Source organism: Anoplolepis gracilipes, chromosome 3 (assembly GCF_047496725.1).
Source record: "Anoplolepis gracilipes chromosome 3, ASM4749672v1, whole genome shotgun sequence".
Taxonomy (NCBI): domain Eukaryota; kingdom Metazoa; phylum Arthropoda; class Insecta; order Hymenoptera; family Formicidae; genus Anoplolepis; species Anoplolepis gracilipes.
The window spans coordinates 10,609,512-10,628,129 of NC_132972.1; the positions used below are offsets into that span (position 1 = coordinate 10,609,512).

Below are 18,618 nucleotides of genomic sequence, written 5' to 3' on the forward strand. Positions count from 1 at the left end.
ATTGTCGAAGGATGCTGACGGATTAGCAAACTAAAAGCATCGATAAATCGTCGACTGATATTGGATAGATCAATATGCTCAAAAATAGTTTACACAGAGACTACTTTTATATCAATTTTTTTTATTCCTCTGGTTTTTCTTTTTCATCTCATTCTTTCAACTACATAAAAGATGACCGATAAAGAAACTAGTCAGAATTTTTTGGACAGAAACTGGCATGAATGTATTGACTATAATTTTCTAGATGGAAACTGACAAAAGACAAGCTAAATTCTTGTGAGTTCCACAGATCGATATTTTAGTCAGTAAATTTGAAAAATATTTGCTGGCAATAGAGAAAATTTATACATTTAATTTTTTATATTTAATTTATTAAATTTATAATTTAATTTATTAACTTAGAATGTTATTATTAATTCATATTATATATTCAAGATTTACATGTATTTTCTATATATTTCTAATTTTTTAAAATTATTATTTTAAACGTAATTTTTAAATGCATAATATTTTTTCGATATATAATCAGAAATTAAATTTTTTTGTTGAACTAAAAAGAAATGCGTTATTAAACATCATCTTTTCGTAGTTTAAATCGGCGCAGACGTGATAATGGGATTGGATATAACGCTATAAAAGGACTTATCGTCTTCGACCGTACTTTCGCTCGGGAGAATTGCTTTGACGGTTTTAAAGAGAATGACTATTATAATTCTATTATCACATCGAATACTATTAGCATAATAATAAACGGCATTATAGGTATTGCAGCAGAGAAAATAAACTGTAAGTTTTTTCTAAACGCATTATTGCGGCTTTTTATTATTTTTAAAAGTAAAATTGAAACCAGAGGTTATACATTAATTTTGTTTATAATTATTGATTTTTATAGAAAAAAGATCTGAAAACAGTCTCATTTTTTTCAAAAGCCGTTCAAGAAGTTATTATTTGTGTCACCCGTTGTAGAAATGTTCAGGTTATTACTCCCGAGCCAGGTTGATTCGTCTATTTCGAGATTAGGGCATTTCGCCAAATTTATGTTAATTATACGAATTATTGTTTTTCGTTTTTGTACATTCACAGATGACGTGTATTAGTCTGTTTTAGATTTCGCGGAAATAGTCCTTCGCTCATCCACTGATTTCTCCTTCTTCCATCTTTATTCTATTTACGATCAGAGACTTAAGTGATTAATGATAGAAAGGTACCAATGAAAAACATAAAAGTATGTTTATAACTTGTCATATATAGTAATTAAGTTAAAATAGATCTATACAGATGTATTTGATTTTGTGCAAATTACAATTTAAATAGATGTGATAATTTCATGATAATTAAGCAGTGTTTGAATATTTCATATTCAATATTTAATTTCCATTGAATATTTCATTTCTATTACTATAGAGATATATAATTATTAATCGTCAAGATATTTCTCTCTCTCTCTCTTTCTCTCTCTCTATAAATATCGATTGCATTAGTAAAGAGAAGGATTAAGAATTTAATCCATTAGTAGTATCACAATCAAATATTAATTATTATTATGTACTGTATAAAATTATAGAATTGTTTTATATACGTACCAAAATTTATTTATCTATAATTTGGATGTAAGTATTGTGATTATTTATATCAAGAAGAAATATAAATAAAATGTAAATAAAATTGAAAATATTATTTAATAATAACGCATTGTTACCAAGAAAATTTAGATTTAAATAGAAGATTTGTAACAAAACAATTTTACCTATATAATTGTCTATTATATCTATAGCATTCTATTATATACTATAATATTTATATAATTTTATTTATATAATTATCTAATTAATTTATCTATATAATTTTTTTAACTAAACATATTTTATGCTGATATTTCTTTAATTTATATATACCTTTATATCGCACAGAGTCAATCGATGACTTTATTATAAATAATAATTTATGTGAACTTGGAATAAACTTAGAATGAAATTATATTTATTTATCAAGCAAAATAGTTTGACTGAAAACGTTCATTAAGACCATCTTCTCCGTAATATACAAACTATCTTACTTCGTAATATGCATTATCCGTATTATCCTTAGTATCATTAATATCCTAGGACATCCACAACCTAATTTCTTGTGAGTACCTTATTGGTTTAACGTCCAACCCCTTCTCGTTAATGTAAACGCAAGAAGCGCTGGATAAATCTTGTCAACATAACAAAGTATCGATATATAAACTGCAGAAAATAACAAATTTACAAACGACTTGTTTCTGAAAATAAATTATAAAAGTTTATATTTATGATTATATGTGTATACATATATATCTTTGAAGATTATTGCTGTGGTATTTATAATATGTTTAACGTGTGATTTAAATTTATTATACTTACATAATTATATATTAATTATATGTTAATTCAATTAAAATTTTCTAAATTATATATATAATTATAATATATATCTGACTCATACAATATTCAATTTAATATTTAAAAGTTTAGAATAATCAGAAATTGTGTATTATAATTTTTTTATTTGTAATTGCAGAATGATACAGGAGCATATCGGAGTAAAACTGGCATTGGTATTGCTAACACATACGGTAGGAGTACTTCCGGCGGAAACATATCAAGCTGTAGAAGCGGCTATTCCGGAGTAGCATCAAATTCCACTCGAGTTGCTACCAAGGAACGAGCGTTCGGTGGTTTTGGAAGTGCTTTTCTCAAAAAGGATAAATTTGAGGAGAAAAATACGTTCAAATATTCATGTAAGATATTTTTTTTTTACAATAATTTGTATTGATATTTTCTATATTATTTACATAATCTTAAAGAAATAGTATATATGTACATACATATATAGTTTATATTTTCAAAAAAAATACAATCAAAATTATCTTTAAATTTCTCGCAGATACCAAAGACGCTGATAAAAGTCGATTGCATTCCGGAAGATCGTCGTCTGAAGACGTGAGCGTGAAAAGCCCGCTGTCTAATAGTAGGTCATCTCTCTTTGAAAAGTACTCGTTTTCAGCTGGCAAAACATCGGAGAGGCCATCTTCCGTGTTGGACAGATATAACCGACCAGTTTCGCGAGGGAAGAGCAGAGAGCCCGAAGGGATATCACGGTACGGATCCGGTACATATCCTGGATCGAGTTTCGTACGAAATTATGGCAACGATAGTAGAATCGAAAAGAAGGACCACCCGCCAGTTTCCTACAGAGGATTACGTTCCAATTCTGGAAAAACGTCACGCGAGCCCAGTCCGGAAGTTGGTGTCGGAAAAACAAGTTCCTTCAGGATCTATCCAAGAGCATCGTCTTATAGTCGCTCAGCTGCATCGCCCAGTGAGTGCAAATTGTTTTATTAGATATTAAATTATAAATCATCAAATGAAAAGTATACCTTCTAATTTCATTATTTTATTATTTTATTATTAAGCAGTTTTGCAGATATTATTTTTTATCAATTTATATTAAAACAATTTTTAAATTTCACAATTCTCAAAGTTATTTTTATTAAATTTTTTATTAAATAAACTTTATATAACTGAGCGTAAATTACAATAAAATGCAATAAATATTTATTCGTTTTGTTCGTTTATTTAATTCTTAAAACTGGCACAAACAAACAATTAGTTTTAAATCTATATTTTTCAGCTACGTCCGAATCAAGCTCGACCACAATCTCGACGAGATTTGGCTCGACAGCTGGTTCACGATTTCTCTCATCGCGAAGCAACGAACGAGTACCCACAGCTATAAATTACTCCGCAACGGACAGATTCCGAAACACGAGCACTAAGTCTACTAACCAGAAAGACGAAGAGGAATCAAGAGTTGCTACTATGTCTGATAAAGACGGTAATCACAAAGCATATCAAACTTCAAATCGAGTGGAAGAGGATGAAACCAACAATAGGCTTTCTGACAGCGAATTTGTGACGCTGACAATGATGACCAGAAGTACTTCACCAACACCTCCAGCTTCTTCCTCTTATGTCAGAAACAGGCGAGCGGAAATCGGTATCGTTCATCAGAAAGAAGTGACTAGATCACGAAAACTGCCGGATACCATGGACGAAGAGACGCAGTGCGATCGAATGGAAGAAACATCGAGATTCTCGAGGTATGGAGGTAATAATAGAATATCCGGTGCACCCTGGTCAGCGTATCTAGATAAATATTCATCATCAGGCACAACATCGGTTGGAAGTCCATCTATGTACTCTAGAGGGTTTACTAATGCGAGTTCTTCCAGTAGTAGATTCAATAGCTTCGCGTATACGAGAACGAACGAAGCTCCGGCAAGAAATGAGCCCGTTACCAAAGAATCGAGTTCTAGTCAGGAAACTCATAGCAATAGAAATCAAAACGAGAAAGTTTCCAGTGGTTTAAAATGCACGACAACCAATGAAAATTCAACGACTAATGATTCAAACGCATCGTCGAACGTTCAAAATATTCATGGCACGAATAAAAAAATAAATGAAAGTAGAATACAAGGTAGCGAGCAATGTTCCTGCGGAGGACGAAAAGCTGAAATGAGCGAAAATCCTGATAGCTCCAGGATTTTTAATCAAAATGTTGCATTTCACCGCAAAGATGATTCAATGGAGGATTCTCAGGAAAGTAACGGCGGTCGCGAAGATTGGAATAACAGACAAAGTTCTGTGACGAGGCGCGATGAATATAATCAAAGAAAACCATCTATTCCGCGGGTTGAACGTAGTTCGCCAAAGAGCGAAATGAAAATATCTAAATGTTCTTCAAAGACTGAAATAATATCATCTAAGCGAGAAGCATACTGTGAAAGGAGAGGATCCACTCCTAAATCTGATACCAGTTCTTCTTCTAAAACCGAGGAATCTCTCCGAATTGTAGAAGGACATTGTCAAAACCAAAATGAAGAAACTATTTTCCGAAAGCGTGATACTTCGCAAAGAAAAGATTCTACATCAAGGTAAATTTTTTTTCTAATGAAGTAATAATATATGTAATTTATATAAGAACGTAATATAATTACATATAAGAGAAGCAGATATTTATTTTATATTAACTACATAGATTTTGTTAAGAATATAAAATAAATCAATTGTACTCCTAATTTATTTTTATTTTTGTGATAGAAATATATAATTGCAATATATTGCACGTTTATATATATATATATATATATATATATATATATATATATAAATATTGTATATATATATGTCAAATTTGCAGAACAAGTATTAAGGTTATTTTCAATATTTAACAAACACAATTTTTGAAATATTCAATATTAAAATATAAGCAATAGAGAAGAATTTTATATACATTATGTTAATTATTATACTATTATATATTGTATGCGCGTATATGTGTGCGTCTACATAATCGTTTTAATAATATCCAAATTTTAATTGAAATAATATTTATAGCTGATATCATAAAAATTATATTAATTATATTAATTATACTAATTGTAAAAGTTAAAAAATTTTCATAAATTGAGCTTTCTGAGTATAAATAGAGAAAATCACTTTTTAAAAATAATATTTAAGAAATTATGTACAAATTTTTTTATATACAATTTTTAATTTTTTATAATTATTTATTGAAAGCATATACATATATTTACTGAAAAAGAAATAGAAAAAGATCCGTGACTATTGAAATATAGAACAAAAAGATTGATTGTAAATCCGCAAAAGATCTTTAAAAAGTTTCCAAAAAATCAGTTGAAAGAAAATTCATTTTAAATATTGTTTCATATAATTAATGTATTTTTATTAAAAGCAGTTCTTCACAAAATCGTTCGACGCAATCTCGGAATGGATCGATGAGGAATATGCCGCGTCAAATGACGCGGCCCGGTTCGTCAGACGGATCCTCTGTAAATATGCCAATTGGCAAATCGAAATCATCGTCAACTAATTCGGTGACGAGTCAGAGTGTAAAAATAAAGACGACCACGCCGCCATCGTCCGGCAAATCATCCGGCGGTTTGGTTCCGCCATCAGTAAATCTACGACAAGGCGGTTCTCCGGACGCGCGCGGCAAACCACCTGTGCCAAAAAATGATACTACAACCGCTGCCACGTCGAAGTGTATCGTGGCAGCGAAGTACGTGAACAAAGATTTCCGCAAATCGACCTTGAACATGGAAAACGGCGATCCGTCGCACTCCAAGAGAAGGAAAAAGAGTCAGAGAACTATGTACGTTAGCTCCAAGAATTCCGAGATGACCACAGAATACATTCCTCAGGCTGTCTCTTCAGAATCTTCGATAAAGTCTGGCCAATCGAGATTAATGACTCTTTCGGGAAGATCAAAGCACGTACTCGGAAGGAGCGGTTCAAATGGCTCAATGAAATGGAAGGAATCGAGAGGCGAATCAAAGTCGCCTCGTGGAACGAGAAAGAGGCCATCTAAGTCTGTTTCTAGCAATAGTAGTCAATCGACCTCTGCTAATTCTTCCAGTAGCGAGGATAATGATGAACATGCAAATAGGTCAGATTCGAGGCGGAGAAGAAAACGAGCGTCAGAATCGCCTAAATCGCTCGAAATGAGAGGTAAAATCAGTGCGGGATCATCAAAAACAAGCGTGTTGGCATCATCGGCCGATGAGATGTCCATGACGACAGAGAAACCACCCAGACCACCGTCTAGTCCAAGATCGAAAAGTGATCGTGCCGCAAAAACAGAAGAAGCCAAGTCGTTTCTGATGAGAGCGCTAGCACCAGTGACGAATTTTTTTAAGAATAGGAGTCAAGATTCGGGTGATGCAAGTAAATCAGGTAGTTGGGTTGATTCCAACGAGGAAAGCTACGAAGCCTGTAATAAGTCGGCACAGCCGCTGTCATCCTCAAAATCAATTAGTCAGAATCTGTCAAAAGGTCCTAGCTTTACTAATTCTGAGAAGAATGACGAAATAAAAAGAAATAATATGAGAATTCAACATCAATCTTCTGAAGAGAAACCATGGTGGCTGGATTCAAATTCTGATAACGTTCCGGAAGGAGTTGAAAAGATCAATCGATGGAACGAAGATGTCAGTCAGGACACAACAATTAGCACAACCTTGCCGGATGATGGTAAGTTGATTTTTAAATATTTGTAATATATTTATAATATTTTTAAGTATTAATTATTTAGCTTAAATATGTGCCATCACATATTACAATCTATGTATAATAAGAATATAAAATTTTATAATAAAATACAATTTGATAATATTATCTTAATGTAAGATAAGTAAATTATATTTAGACATGTAAAGTTTGATATTATTTATTTTTTATATTTTAATTTTCGAATCTTCTAATTTAACAGTTTTTTCAAATATTTACTATTTGTTATTTTATTTATTGCTATTTGTTATTTCATTTATTTAATCGTTTTTTTCAAATATTTGCTATTTGTTATTTTATTTATTGTATGTCTCGGCAGGAAAGTGTAAGCTCAAATTTTGGAGACAAGAATCGGGAGAACGTGCCTGGTTAGACGATGTTCCAGCGGAAGAAACAAAGAAATCTCCTCCATCGGCATCTCCCGTTTCAAGACGAGGTTCTAGTCGTGGCAGTTTTCGATCAGCTGATCGACGAAACCGCATTAAACATCAGCAGTCTGGTGAACGAGCGTGGTGGATGAGTGATGATCCTGAGGACGTTCCGGAAGGTGTAGAGGTCATCCCTGTGGCGTCTCCTGATAGTCAAAACGTCGATAAACCTGATGGCTTCGTCGATAATGAGAGTCTTTATTCTTTAAAGCCACTTAAAAAAATCCGGCATATTGAATCCGGGGAGAAGGCATGGTGGATGGACAGCTCTTCAAACGTTCCTGACGGAGTCGTCAGGATTCCCGTGGAAACTTCTAACAGCACTTCCGACTCCTCCGAGTCGTACGAAAAGATCGATATCGGTGTTAACCCTGAACCTGAAACTCGTGTGAAGAGAAGTCTCTCTAGATTTCCTATCGAATTTCCGCCACCACCATCCGAGGAGCCGTTGGGAGATCGTGCGAGTCCAGAAGGGGTAAAATTAATTGTTATATCGTGCACTATTCATCGCGTAATCTCTTGGCATTATACATATATCATTTTGATAACACCTCTCGTGCAATCCCATAAATCTCTGATCGTGAAAGATTAAAGTAGTTCAAACAAAAGAGATAGATAAGATAATTATGGCATTTATGATTAGACTATTGATAAAATATTATTTATATTATATTATTAATTAATAAGATTAAAGTTTTAGATTATATTTTATTTTCTCGTAATTAATTCTTTACAAGTATTGAATTATTTAAAAAAATGTATATAAAATTAAAACTTAGAATTTAGGATTTTAATTTTTATGTGATTGTTTCAGACAATTAAAATTTAATGTTAAAAAAAATGACAAACATGAATAATGTGAATTGTGTAAATAATATAGCATTTATCATTGAATTTAATTATTTTATATATTAGTATCAGTAATTATTTCATTATATATATTATACATATTATATATATTATTATTATCATTACGTATTAAAAATAATATAAAAATGTTATGGAGACACATAACAATATATTTCATGTCTGCATTTATCATTTTTATTTTGAAAAATAAGATACAATTAAAAATATAAAAGGCAAACAATTTATTAAAATTTTTACAGAAATTATCACATGGGATTATTGTAGATTGTTTGAATTCATTATTCTTGTTTCAGATCGAAAATCCACCTGACCCGCCTGACAATTATGGAGGACGGGCCTCACCTTATGACAACGTGCCGACATCTCGAAGATTGTCACCAAGGAAACGACCTTCTACCTTGCCATTGTTCATTGGTCAGCACTCTGACATCGATGATGTACTCGGTACAGCTGCCCTATGCCACAGTCCTGTTCTGTCCCGTGTTCGTAAACAGGAACCTGTCAAAGAGGGTGAGTCGAGAATGAATTTAGTGTCACTTAGCGATCGATGTTATCGTACCCAGCTTACTATCTGTCCGATGTATCAAATTGTGTTCAACAAAGTGGGTTTAAATCTTGATGCAATCATAATATTAAAACATAGTTCACAATCACATAAAATAATATAAGATATAATAGTGGAGCAGAAAGTAAGTTCAATATATATTATTTGAGAAATGAGAATGTCTATTAAGCATTAAGATCTCTATAGCAAATATGCATAAAACTGAATCTTTAAATATGTATTCCATAATACATATATAATAGAATTTATATTCTTCTATACATAAAACGAGATTCATTGATTACGTTTATTAATTTCTTTTTCTATTTCTACATTATGTAATAAATTAAATAATATAAAATTAGAGGTAATGTAAATGCTGAAGTATTTTAAATAAATAAATAAATGTATTTCTGTTATTGCAGATTCTTCTGAAAACAGCTCAGAGTGTGAAGAAATAGATGCTACTCAGGTGATTATTCATGATAGCACACCGAAAACACCGGTGATTCAACGAAGAAACCGGTATGTTTCATAATAATAATTCAGTATAAATTTAAGGAATATTTGTAAATTGTATACATATCTGATACTTGTATGTACATAACATATATATAATTTAATAATTATACATAATAATTGGATATGATTATTTTTTTCTTTTTTCAGCGACAGTAAGAGAATTCAACCCGATGGCTACATTCCGGTAAGTTTTCCATGTGAACTACAGTATGTTAATGTCTATAATGCTTTTATTTGACTATATTTGATTAAAAGTTTATATATAAATAGAAAACGTATCAAAAAGTTAAAAAAATTAATATAACAGTATAAAATTTAAAAATGTAAACAGAAAACGATTAAAAAAGTAAATTGATTAAAAATTTTAAACTGTATCAAATAAAATTTGTTAAATGGTAATGAAATAAGAATTAAATTAACAAGAATAGTAGTCTCTTTTGTGAATATTTAAAAAATACTCTTTTTTAAATTTATATTGGTATACTGATGATAGTACTGTTTCTTAGATATTTTAGTCAATTTTTACTTAGGTTTTTATTTAATTTTAGTTTTTTTTATTTAAACTTTTATAAAATAAGTGAGCATTAAAAAAAGAAAATAAAAAGAATATACTTGAATTAAAATTTTTTTATAATAAAGTTACCAGTAAAAACAACTTTTGTTACTTTTATTACTCAAAGTACGATATTCTGTTGAATAGGTACAACAAATTTGCTAACAAGTTTTGTGTTAAAAATAGTGAGAATACGCGCTTTTTATATCTCTTCCTTTTTAAATTACGTATTTATTCATATTATTTCAATATTCTTGCTTTTGCATACTCGATATCTCTGTTGATAGTCGCACCTGCACAAGCTATACTGAGACTATACTGAAAAAAGTCTGTTAACAAAGAGATCTACGAGAGAATGGATGAGACATGTGAAAGTGTGCGCGACATTATTGTTTCTCGTGAGGGATGCACGAAAGAGCTTCTTGCTATCCTTTTACACTTTTTTTGTGTTGCACACAAAGCAGAATCAACAAAGGAGTTTTGCTTGTTGAGTGCTTGCTTCTTCATGTATTGCATCTCTTAAATTACTCACTGTGACGTCGTTGTAGTTTTTATTAATGTTCCAAGATCCAGTTTTACTATAGTAGATTATAATTTATGTGAATCATTAGAATAGTACGTAAACAGATAATTAGTCTGTCTATCTGTGATAAGAAAATAATAATTAAAAATAACTTTTTTATAATGTATTTTTTACGTATATTTTGTTAATAATATGCTACTATATTTATTATATGATAATATTCTGAAAATATAATAGATATATATAAAAGTATATATATATATATATATATAAATTGCAAATTAATATATATATATATATACATTTTAATTTGCAATTAATTCGTAATTTATGTTACAATGTAAATGGAATCCTCAAAAAGATTTGTAACTAAATGAACACTTCACTTGATTGTCATACAAAAGTCACATATTTGGCCGCTATTATGAATTGGCACCTTTAGTATTCTTCTTTACAATGAACCCTCCATCACGTTTCAATAGGCTCAGCAACCCCTTTTGTGCTATTTGAGGTCTCCCTTCTCTCTTTCTGTACGAATTCATTTGTATATGCAGCCGACATGTATAATCGTGCTTATAGTTTCGTGTCATTTGCGCTGTTTGATGATTTTTTTCATTGCACAATTGTTATTTCAATCATTCTCTGTATCTGTTTTTTTTCGATAGATTATTATCCTATATGGAAACTTTTTTAATCGTTTTTGATTTTTACTTTAGCCGTTACTACTAATGTTATAATTTTTTACATATAATTATGATTATATATTTGTTACGTATAATTATTTTATTACATATAATTATATTTTATATATATTTACTAATTTTATAATATTTTATTATACATATAATAAAATATATAAACATAAACTAATTATAATATTATAAAAATAATAGCAATTAATAGTAAACTTTAAATATATTGATATTACGCGCTCTTATTACTAAAAAAATCTTATTTAATGTAGGACATTTAAATATATCTGTCTATATAAGTTAAATGTAGGTTTTTTAAATTTTAAAATTCACTCTATGAATAATATGTGAATATTTTTTAAAATAAAGTATATAAAAGTTTAATTATATAAAAAAGATATATAGGCTGTTTAATAGAAAGTCGATAAACGTAATCAACTTTCATTTTTAAACGTAAATAGTAAGCAGAAAAAGTAAAATATCTTTTAATAGAGAATTTGGGAGGAAATAGAAATTGGAGATATTTTTATTATTTAATAAATATTTATATATAAAAGATATGAAATAATGATAATATTGATAATCTTACTGGTATATATGTTCCAACAGCCTAAACTAATAAGAAAATTTATCAGAATGATAAAAGCATTGAATGATATCTCAAAAGAGATGTTACGTAAAGTTTTTTATATTTTTTGAAAGAGACTTGATTTCTGTTTTAATTTTGATGTATATTTCAAATATATATCATTAAGAGTGTCATTTTAGTATTTTTTGTAAACGTTTATGAAATAATAAAAATATTTCCAACTGTTTTTAGTCTATATGTAAATAAAGCTGCCAAATGTTTTCTATTATAAGAGATATTTGACTTTTCTTGCTTACTATGTGCGTTTAAAAATAACCGCTGATTAATTTCAACAACTTTGCATGAGATACTCTGTATAAAGCTTATTATATTTATATAAAGTACATAAAAGAAAGAAAGAGAAAGAGAATATTTCGATTATATTTTTCACCAAAAATTAAAATAAAAAATCTATTAAGAAAATAAGAAGGAGATTACAAAAATAAAATAACTAAACAATATTTTATACAATTCTTTATAAAAATTCTTTATAAAACTTCTTATTTAATTGTAAAAACACAAATGATAATTCATTTATCACATATAAATCACATACAAATTCTCAACGACTTTAAAGATATATGTAAATTGTACAATCGTGGATTTCGTTTTTAAAAATCTCATGTTTAAATTCAACCGGTGCGACACAGGGTGTCACAGCAAACGAACGTGAGCGCGGGTGGGGTAGAGAGGGTCCGCCGCGCGGCGGCGACACCGTCGACCGAAGGCGACAGGTGTCCGCGGCGCCGTTCAGTGTCGCGACGACCGTTCGCGAGGTAAGGTGTGTTGTTGCGCGTCGCGGTGTAAAACGTACGCGTGCACTAACTCGAGCCGCATCGATTCGTCCTCTTTGCTCCTACGCGGGTTCCGCGCGTGGTGTTTTCCTCGTGGATCGCGGATTCGCGCACGTGCGTTTCCAGTCAGCACGCGCGGAAGAGGTGCGCGTTTTCATTCATCGAGACGGGGCGGCGGAAGTGCGCGTGTCGAGACCAAAAAGGTGAGTTCCCTCCCTCGCGCGCAGACTCCGCGCTCTGAAGGTTGCTCCTGAAAGCGCGCGCGCTTTCATCTCGTGCGACGCAGGGCGGCCAGGAGAGCCTAACCTTCCCGCCTTTTGTTCTCGCTTTGTAGAGATCTCTCAGCGCGTTAGCGATAAAAATTCAATGGCACTCGCAGATATTTCGACGAGTTTCGGTCGAGCATGTTCGATAACCGCGGGTGAGTAAACGATAAAATGCACGTAGGAACCTGATCTGATATTTCGAATTCTTGAATTACATATATCAAGGAGCCTTCTAACGTCTTATCAAATACTGCAGTTATCATAAAGAAAATATGAAAGATTATTCAAACATTATTATATACGATATATAATTGAAAGACTCAACTAGATAATATGTGTTTTTAATTCATATTGTTAAAAATTATTGAAAAAAAATATTGTTGAGATTGAATATATGCTTTCTGTCATTAATTTGATACCTGAAAGAATTAAACAGTAAATGTGGAAATAAATACTGTGTAAATGTATATATAAATAAGAATATCATAGGTTGTTTAATTGTAAGAAGAAAACAGAAAGATATATATTTACTTAATGTAAAATTCGAATACGTTTGATATGAAATATATTTGATATATAATCTGATATTTTCGTTACAAAGCATGTATTTCATGTTTCGAGGTACACGTGCTCATAAATATTTTTTGTCATTGTTGTCACATATCAGTAACCTGTTTCATGGAAATACATGTACATAATCGACTTTTTACTACTTAACAAAGATGGAGAATATAGAAATATAAATTATTGTTTGGAGATTCGTCACAATAAACATAATAAAACATATTTTATTTTCCGATATATAAACTGATTGAAACAGATTTCAACACAACATAAACAATGTCTTTACATTTGTAACCAAAATGAGATACAGAGGTAAATAAGCTGATCATAATTTTAATGTTTCAATGTCCAATTCTCAACAACATTGAAACCGTTAGTATCGTATTACGTACTTATTATTAGACTTTACTACGCTTGACATATCAATAAACGCGGCTCATCTGATCGAAATATTTTCGCGTGAATATGATATGGTTGGTTTACGAGTTTGAATCAGTCATTTTCTAGAATGTCACACATTGATTTTGCCGTTCAATCGCTCTGATGTTGAAGAACGTTATTTATTTCGGAGATTAGTTAGCGCGTACAGACGATAGGGTCCGGTTTCACGTTCACTGCTCCATCACACTTTTTTCAGTCGTTCACCTTCGGCTGTGCCTTGTGCGAAATTTTCGCGTGATCGTCGACGGTGTAACTCGCTTGGAAACAGACACGTTATTGGATTCGAAAAGTCGTTTATCATCTTCTTCTAGCGATCTGTAGCCTTAAGTGGCAATTCCCTAATATTTCAATATTTTCAATTTAATAATGAAAGATGTTAGAAAAAAGAAGAAAAAGAAAAAAATTAAAATTAAAATTAAATGTATTAGAGATGTTCCAAAACATCGAAATATATTATTAATATAAATCTAACAACAAGATATTTCAAAACAAAATATTTAAAAATTTATTTGTTATTTTTAGAGATTCGACGTTATGAAAGAAAACATTTAAAGAATGCCGTATACGCGTACTAAAAATACAAAATGTAATACTTCAAAAAGTATCGGGAAACGCAACTAACATACCATGGCAGTCCGAGAGGCAGATTTGTTGATTCAAGGCGAGTTTGGGAATCTTCGCGAGTTTGATCTCGCATCGCGATTGCATCTTGATCATGAATCTTTCGTCGACCACAACCACGTATATTCGTATGGCGCAGACTCGTTTTCCCTTCTAACTCTCCCTCTTCTCCTCGACATCCCCCCTTCACACTCTCTCTCTCTCTCTTTCTCTTCCTATTCTCCAATATGTTTTTCTCTTTTTCGTTCATTTCTCTTTCTTTGTTTCCTCCTCGGTCTCTTTCTCTCACACACTCGCTCATTCTTCATGTCCTTTCTTCGTCTCTTTCTTCGAAGAAGAGTTGATTCATTTGTGAATAAGAACAATGCAAAGACGAGACAGGTCGGCACGTACTAATAATGACAGCTCGCGATTTTATTTTGCGCCTGGCGCCGATTTTCTTACGAGTCTACGGTGTCGTAAGGGAGTCCATGATGCATGAATAAAGATTATGTCGCACATTGGCGTCGAGAATGTATAATTCGATTTTCATTACTCGATTAAAAAGGATATAGAATACTGAAATGTCGACTCTGAATTTTTTCGTAATACATATTTTATTCTTCCCTTTATCGAGTCTTTATTTCATTAAAAATGGCAAGATACCCACAATGCTTCCATATTATATTCTCAAATTTATTATTATTACTGACTTGTAAAGTAACATAGTAGCGAAGTCTTTAACTGAAACCTAACTTGCGGTCAACAGCAATATTTTCTTCGTTTTAGTATATTTAAAAGAAAAAGACTGTTTCTTTTACAACGTAAAATTTTCATACTAGAAATAGTGCATAGTAACATGATAACGTGAGCATGTGAGAACCGGTATAGCGATGCGCTTTTTCATAAGTTATAGCGAGTTCTTCCCGCGCACCCGGTATAATCGCGACATGTTACAGCGAAGATCGTAGCGCTGGAGATTTAGATTTTTGAAGTTCGATCAAGTACAAGCAAGTTTCTACTACATCGAGTAGCTACAACATTCCACTACGTCGAACTTTGTGTAAGGTCTACTAACAGATGTGTGAATGGTACCAATATTTAGATAATCATTTTATAGTTGAAATAATTTTTAGTTATATTTTTTGCAAAGATATATTTACATAATCTAAATTGAAGACAATTCAAATTTTTTTTTTATTTTGAGAGTGAAAAAAATAAGAGAAAAATATATTTTTAATTATTAAATTAATTATTCTAAAAAATTTAATTATCGAAAGATTATTTATTTGCAAACTTAAATGTAAAGGAAAAAATTAATAATAATTAAGTAATATAAAATATATTTATATCATATAATCACCTAAATACGGAGTAAAATTATTAACTAAGAAGTTATTAAAAAAAAATATTGATGTTTTCATATTATATTCTTTGTAAATAAAAAGGATATATCTGAAAATACATAATTTTTAATTTTTTAAATACGAAACCTTGAACGAATGAGAATTGCTGGTTTTCTGCTTGGACTTAACAAATCGATAAGCGAGTGAAAGGAAACTTGAAGGTCAATGACCGTCTGAAAACGAAGTGGTTACAGATTGCATTAACGATGATAACTGCAGTCCTAGATTATTATGATTCTAACGTTACCACTTTCACGGGTACTTGATATGTGGTCTTTCTGTCATGGTTCCTACGTGCCTGAAAATCTTTCTGTGATTGGCAGATTACTCGGAAAATGAAAACAAGTAGATAGACGGATCTATAGTTAGACAAATACACGAGTTGTTACAAGTTATTGTAATCTTTCTTGACGAAAATAATAATTGAGGAAATTACAACAGAAAGGTAAAATAATAAAAAGGACGTAAAAAAATTCGAATAAGCTATATTTAAATATTCGCTTTGCGGTTATGCTTTATCTGAATTTCAATTAAGAAGTTTCGAATATGCAGATATTTTTCGTAATTCTAAAAACTATTTTTGGTATTTGTAAATTATTTGGCTCTTGTCAAGAAACTTCATTCTGATAAAATATTACTGATAATATTATGCATATTCAGAAATATATGTATATAAAAATGTGTATTTTTTTTTTAATATTAAGGAAGTAATTTTTGAAAGGAATCTCAAATCGTTTAGACTTCGAGCAATCTGTCACTCATACATTAACGCACTTCGAGGTTCCAGCGAAAACTAAAGGCAAGCGAATAAAATCAGCAGCGAATAAAACACAGGTAGTAAAAAGGGACATTTTTTCGTTTCAGCCGACAGATCGAATCGAAATAAATCGGCCGTACGTCGAACCGGTTCGTGCATCGCGTGAGTGCGTCACGGCGTGCGCACACGATTGTCGTGCGCACGTGAAAGGGGGCGGGGGGGAGGGGTGGATTTTATGTCTTTTTTTTCGGGGGAAGGAACGAAGAATTGCGAACAATTTCCCGGCCGGTCCCGCTGGCGGAAAGAAATGTATCGCCAGATGTTCTTCACATGCCAAGTGCAGTATCTCAACGACGTCGATCCGTTCAGTTATCCGACCCTTTATCCGGATGTTAATCCTCCCGATCACACCTTTAGCGCGACCTTGCCGCTAATCAACCAGCTCGCCGCCGTGCATCGGCTTCTTCGGGCGCCACACAGGGTAAGTCATTATTTTCCCGGTCTATTAATATTTCGATGAACTAGGACTTAAACGAGTGCCTGAGATGAAAATACATAAAAAAAAATATTTATAATTATCTTTCTTAGAATTTGATAATCTTTGAACGTGTTTTAGCGTTATATAAAATTATAAAAAGGAGTTTTTTTTTTTAATGCAAAAATAGTAGAATTAAAAACACAATTTACGATACATTTAATTTTACGCTCCAATATCGTCGAAAGTAAGATATATGCAAGAAAGGAAGTTATAAAGAATAGTTTCATGATATTAAAAATTCAATTAGACCATAGAAAATTTACAATAAATTTCAAACTTTTAACTTCTTGAAAAATTAAGACTAAAACTTTGTAAATTTTAATTGTATATTTCTCACGAAGTATATGTGATGTTTGCTTTTGATTTCGTAACTTTCGGATCCAAATGTTATAGATAAAAGCTTTGGAAATTAATTAGATTGTCCATGTATTAATTCAGCCGCTTAGTATTAATGAGTTAAGTTTTCGTTCTATAAAACTTTTCACTTTTTCTTCTTCCTTGTCTTTCGATTACTTAAGGAAGAACTTATTCAAGGGAATACAAATCAAGATATTGAGAACATAAATTTTATTACAAGTTTGTAAAGAAAAAGATGTAAATTGTAATCGAAGAGTTAAAATTATTTCTCATTAAATATCATTTATCATAGGTTTTATATTGTAATTAACTTTACATGTTGCGTACAGATTCCGTTTTATAATACGCATTGAAATTATTTAATTAGCTGTCTGCTGTAGCAAAGCGTCTAAGGACTTTTAAAATGTTTGTGGTTTTAATCATTTAGATTTAGAATACAATGTTCAGCACCCATTAAACTTTATTTACGAATTGATTGCAGTTATCGTAGAATTTCATTGTACTAATATGAATTGAATTTAATAATATTATTTATTTTATTATTTTATTATTATTTGATTATTATAGATATATTTATTTTGACAGCGTTATATTTTGCGTGATAATAATGTTATCATATTTTGCATAACATTTGCATAAAGATTTATATCAATTAGGAAATTCTTTTATTTATATAAATCGTGCATCTGTATTTTGTCACTACATTATGTAATATTATAACGTTATGTAAAGTTCAAAACAAAATGAATTTTTTTTACATATACAAGTAAGTTATATATATATATATATATATATATATATATATATATATATATATATACATTTGTTTCTTGAACACATAAAATTGCTTTTAAAATGTTTTTACTTTTTTACTTTGCTGTGATACATGCATTTGTGCAGTTATAAATTTTGCAATTAACTCATGAATTCAGAATTCTATTGAATATTCTACACCTTTCTAAACTTTATCTTTATGATTACTTTATTTTTATGATCTTTATGTTTGTTCATTATGACTGATGT

The 18,618-nt window shown here is 30.8% G+C and overlaps 1 protein-coding gene across 5 annotated transcripts in view; it reads left to right on the forward strand.

Moving 5' to 3' along the window:
- LOC140664241 (FH1/FH2 domain-containing protein 3-like) overlaps window positions 1-18,618 on the forward strand; it is a 162,719-nt gene that overhangs the window by 10,842 nt on the left and 133,259 nt on the right. For 4 of the 5 annotated variants that reach the window (XM_072889187.1, XM_072889185.1, XM_072889184.1 and 1 more), the window contains exons 2-9: window positions 2,542-2,761; window positions 2,908-3,342; window positions 3,655-4,957; window positions 5,779-7,076; window positions 7,432-8,015; window positions 8,704-8,920; window positions 9,380-9,479; window positions 9,624-9,660. In XM_072889187.1, coding sequence (XP_072745288.1) covers window positions 2,542-2,761; window positions 2,908-3,342; window positions 3,655-4,957; window positions 5,779-7,076; window positions 7,432-8,015; window positions 8,704-8,920; window positions 9,380-9,479; window positions 9,624-9,660 — 4,194 coding nt within the window. Of the gene's footprint in view, window positions 1-2,541; window positions 2,762-2,907; window positions 3,343-3,654; window positions 4,958-5,778; window positions 7,077-7,431; window positions 8,016-8,703; window positions 8,921-9,379; window positions 9,480-9,623; window positions 9,661-12,624; window positions 12,870-16,807; window positions 17,182-18,618 lie in introns of those variants that run through there. The other variant, XM_072889188.1, reaches the window with a different exon arrangement.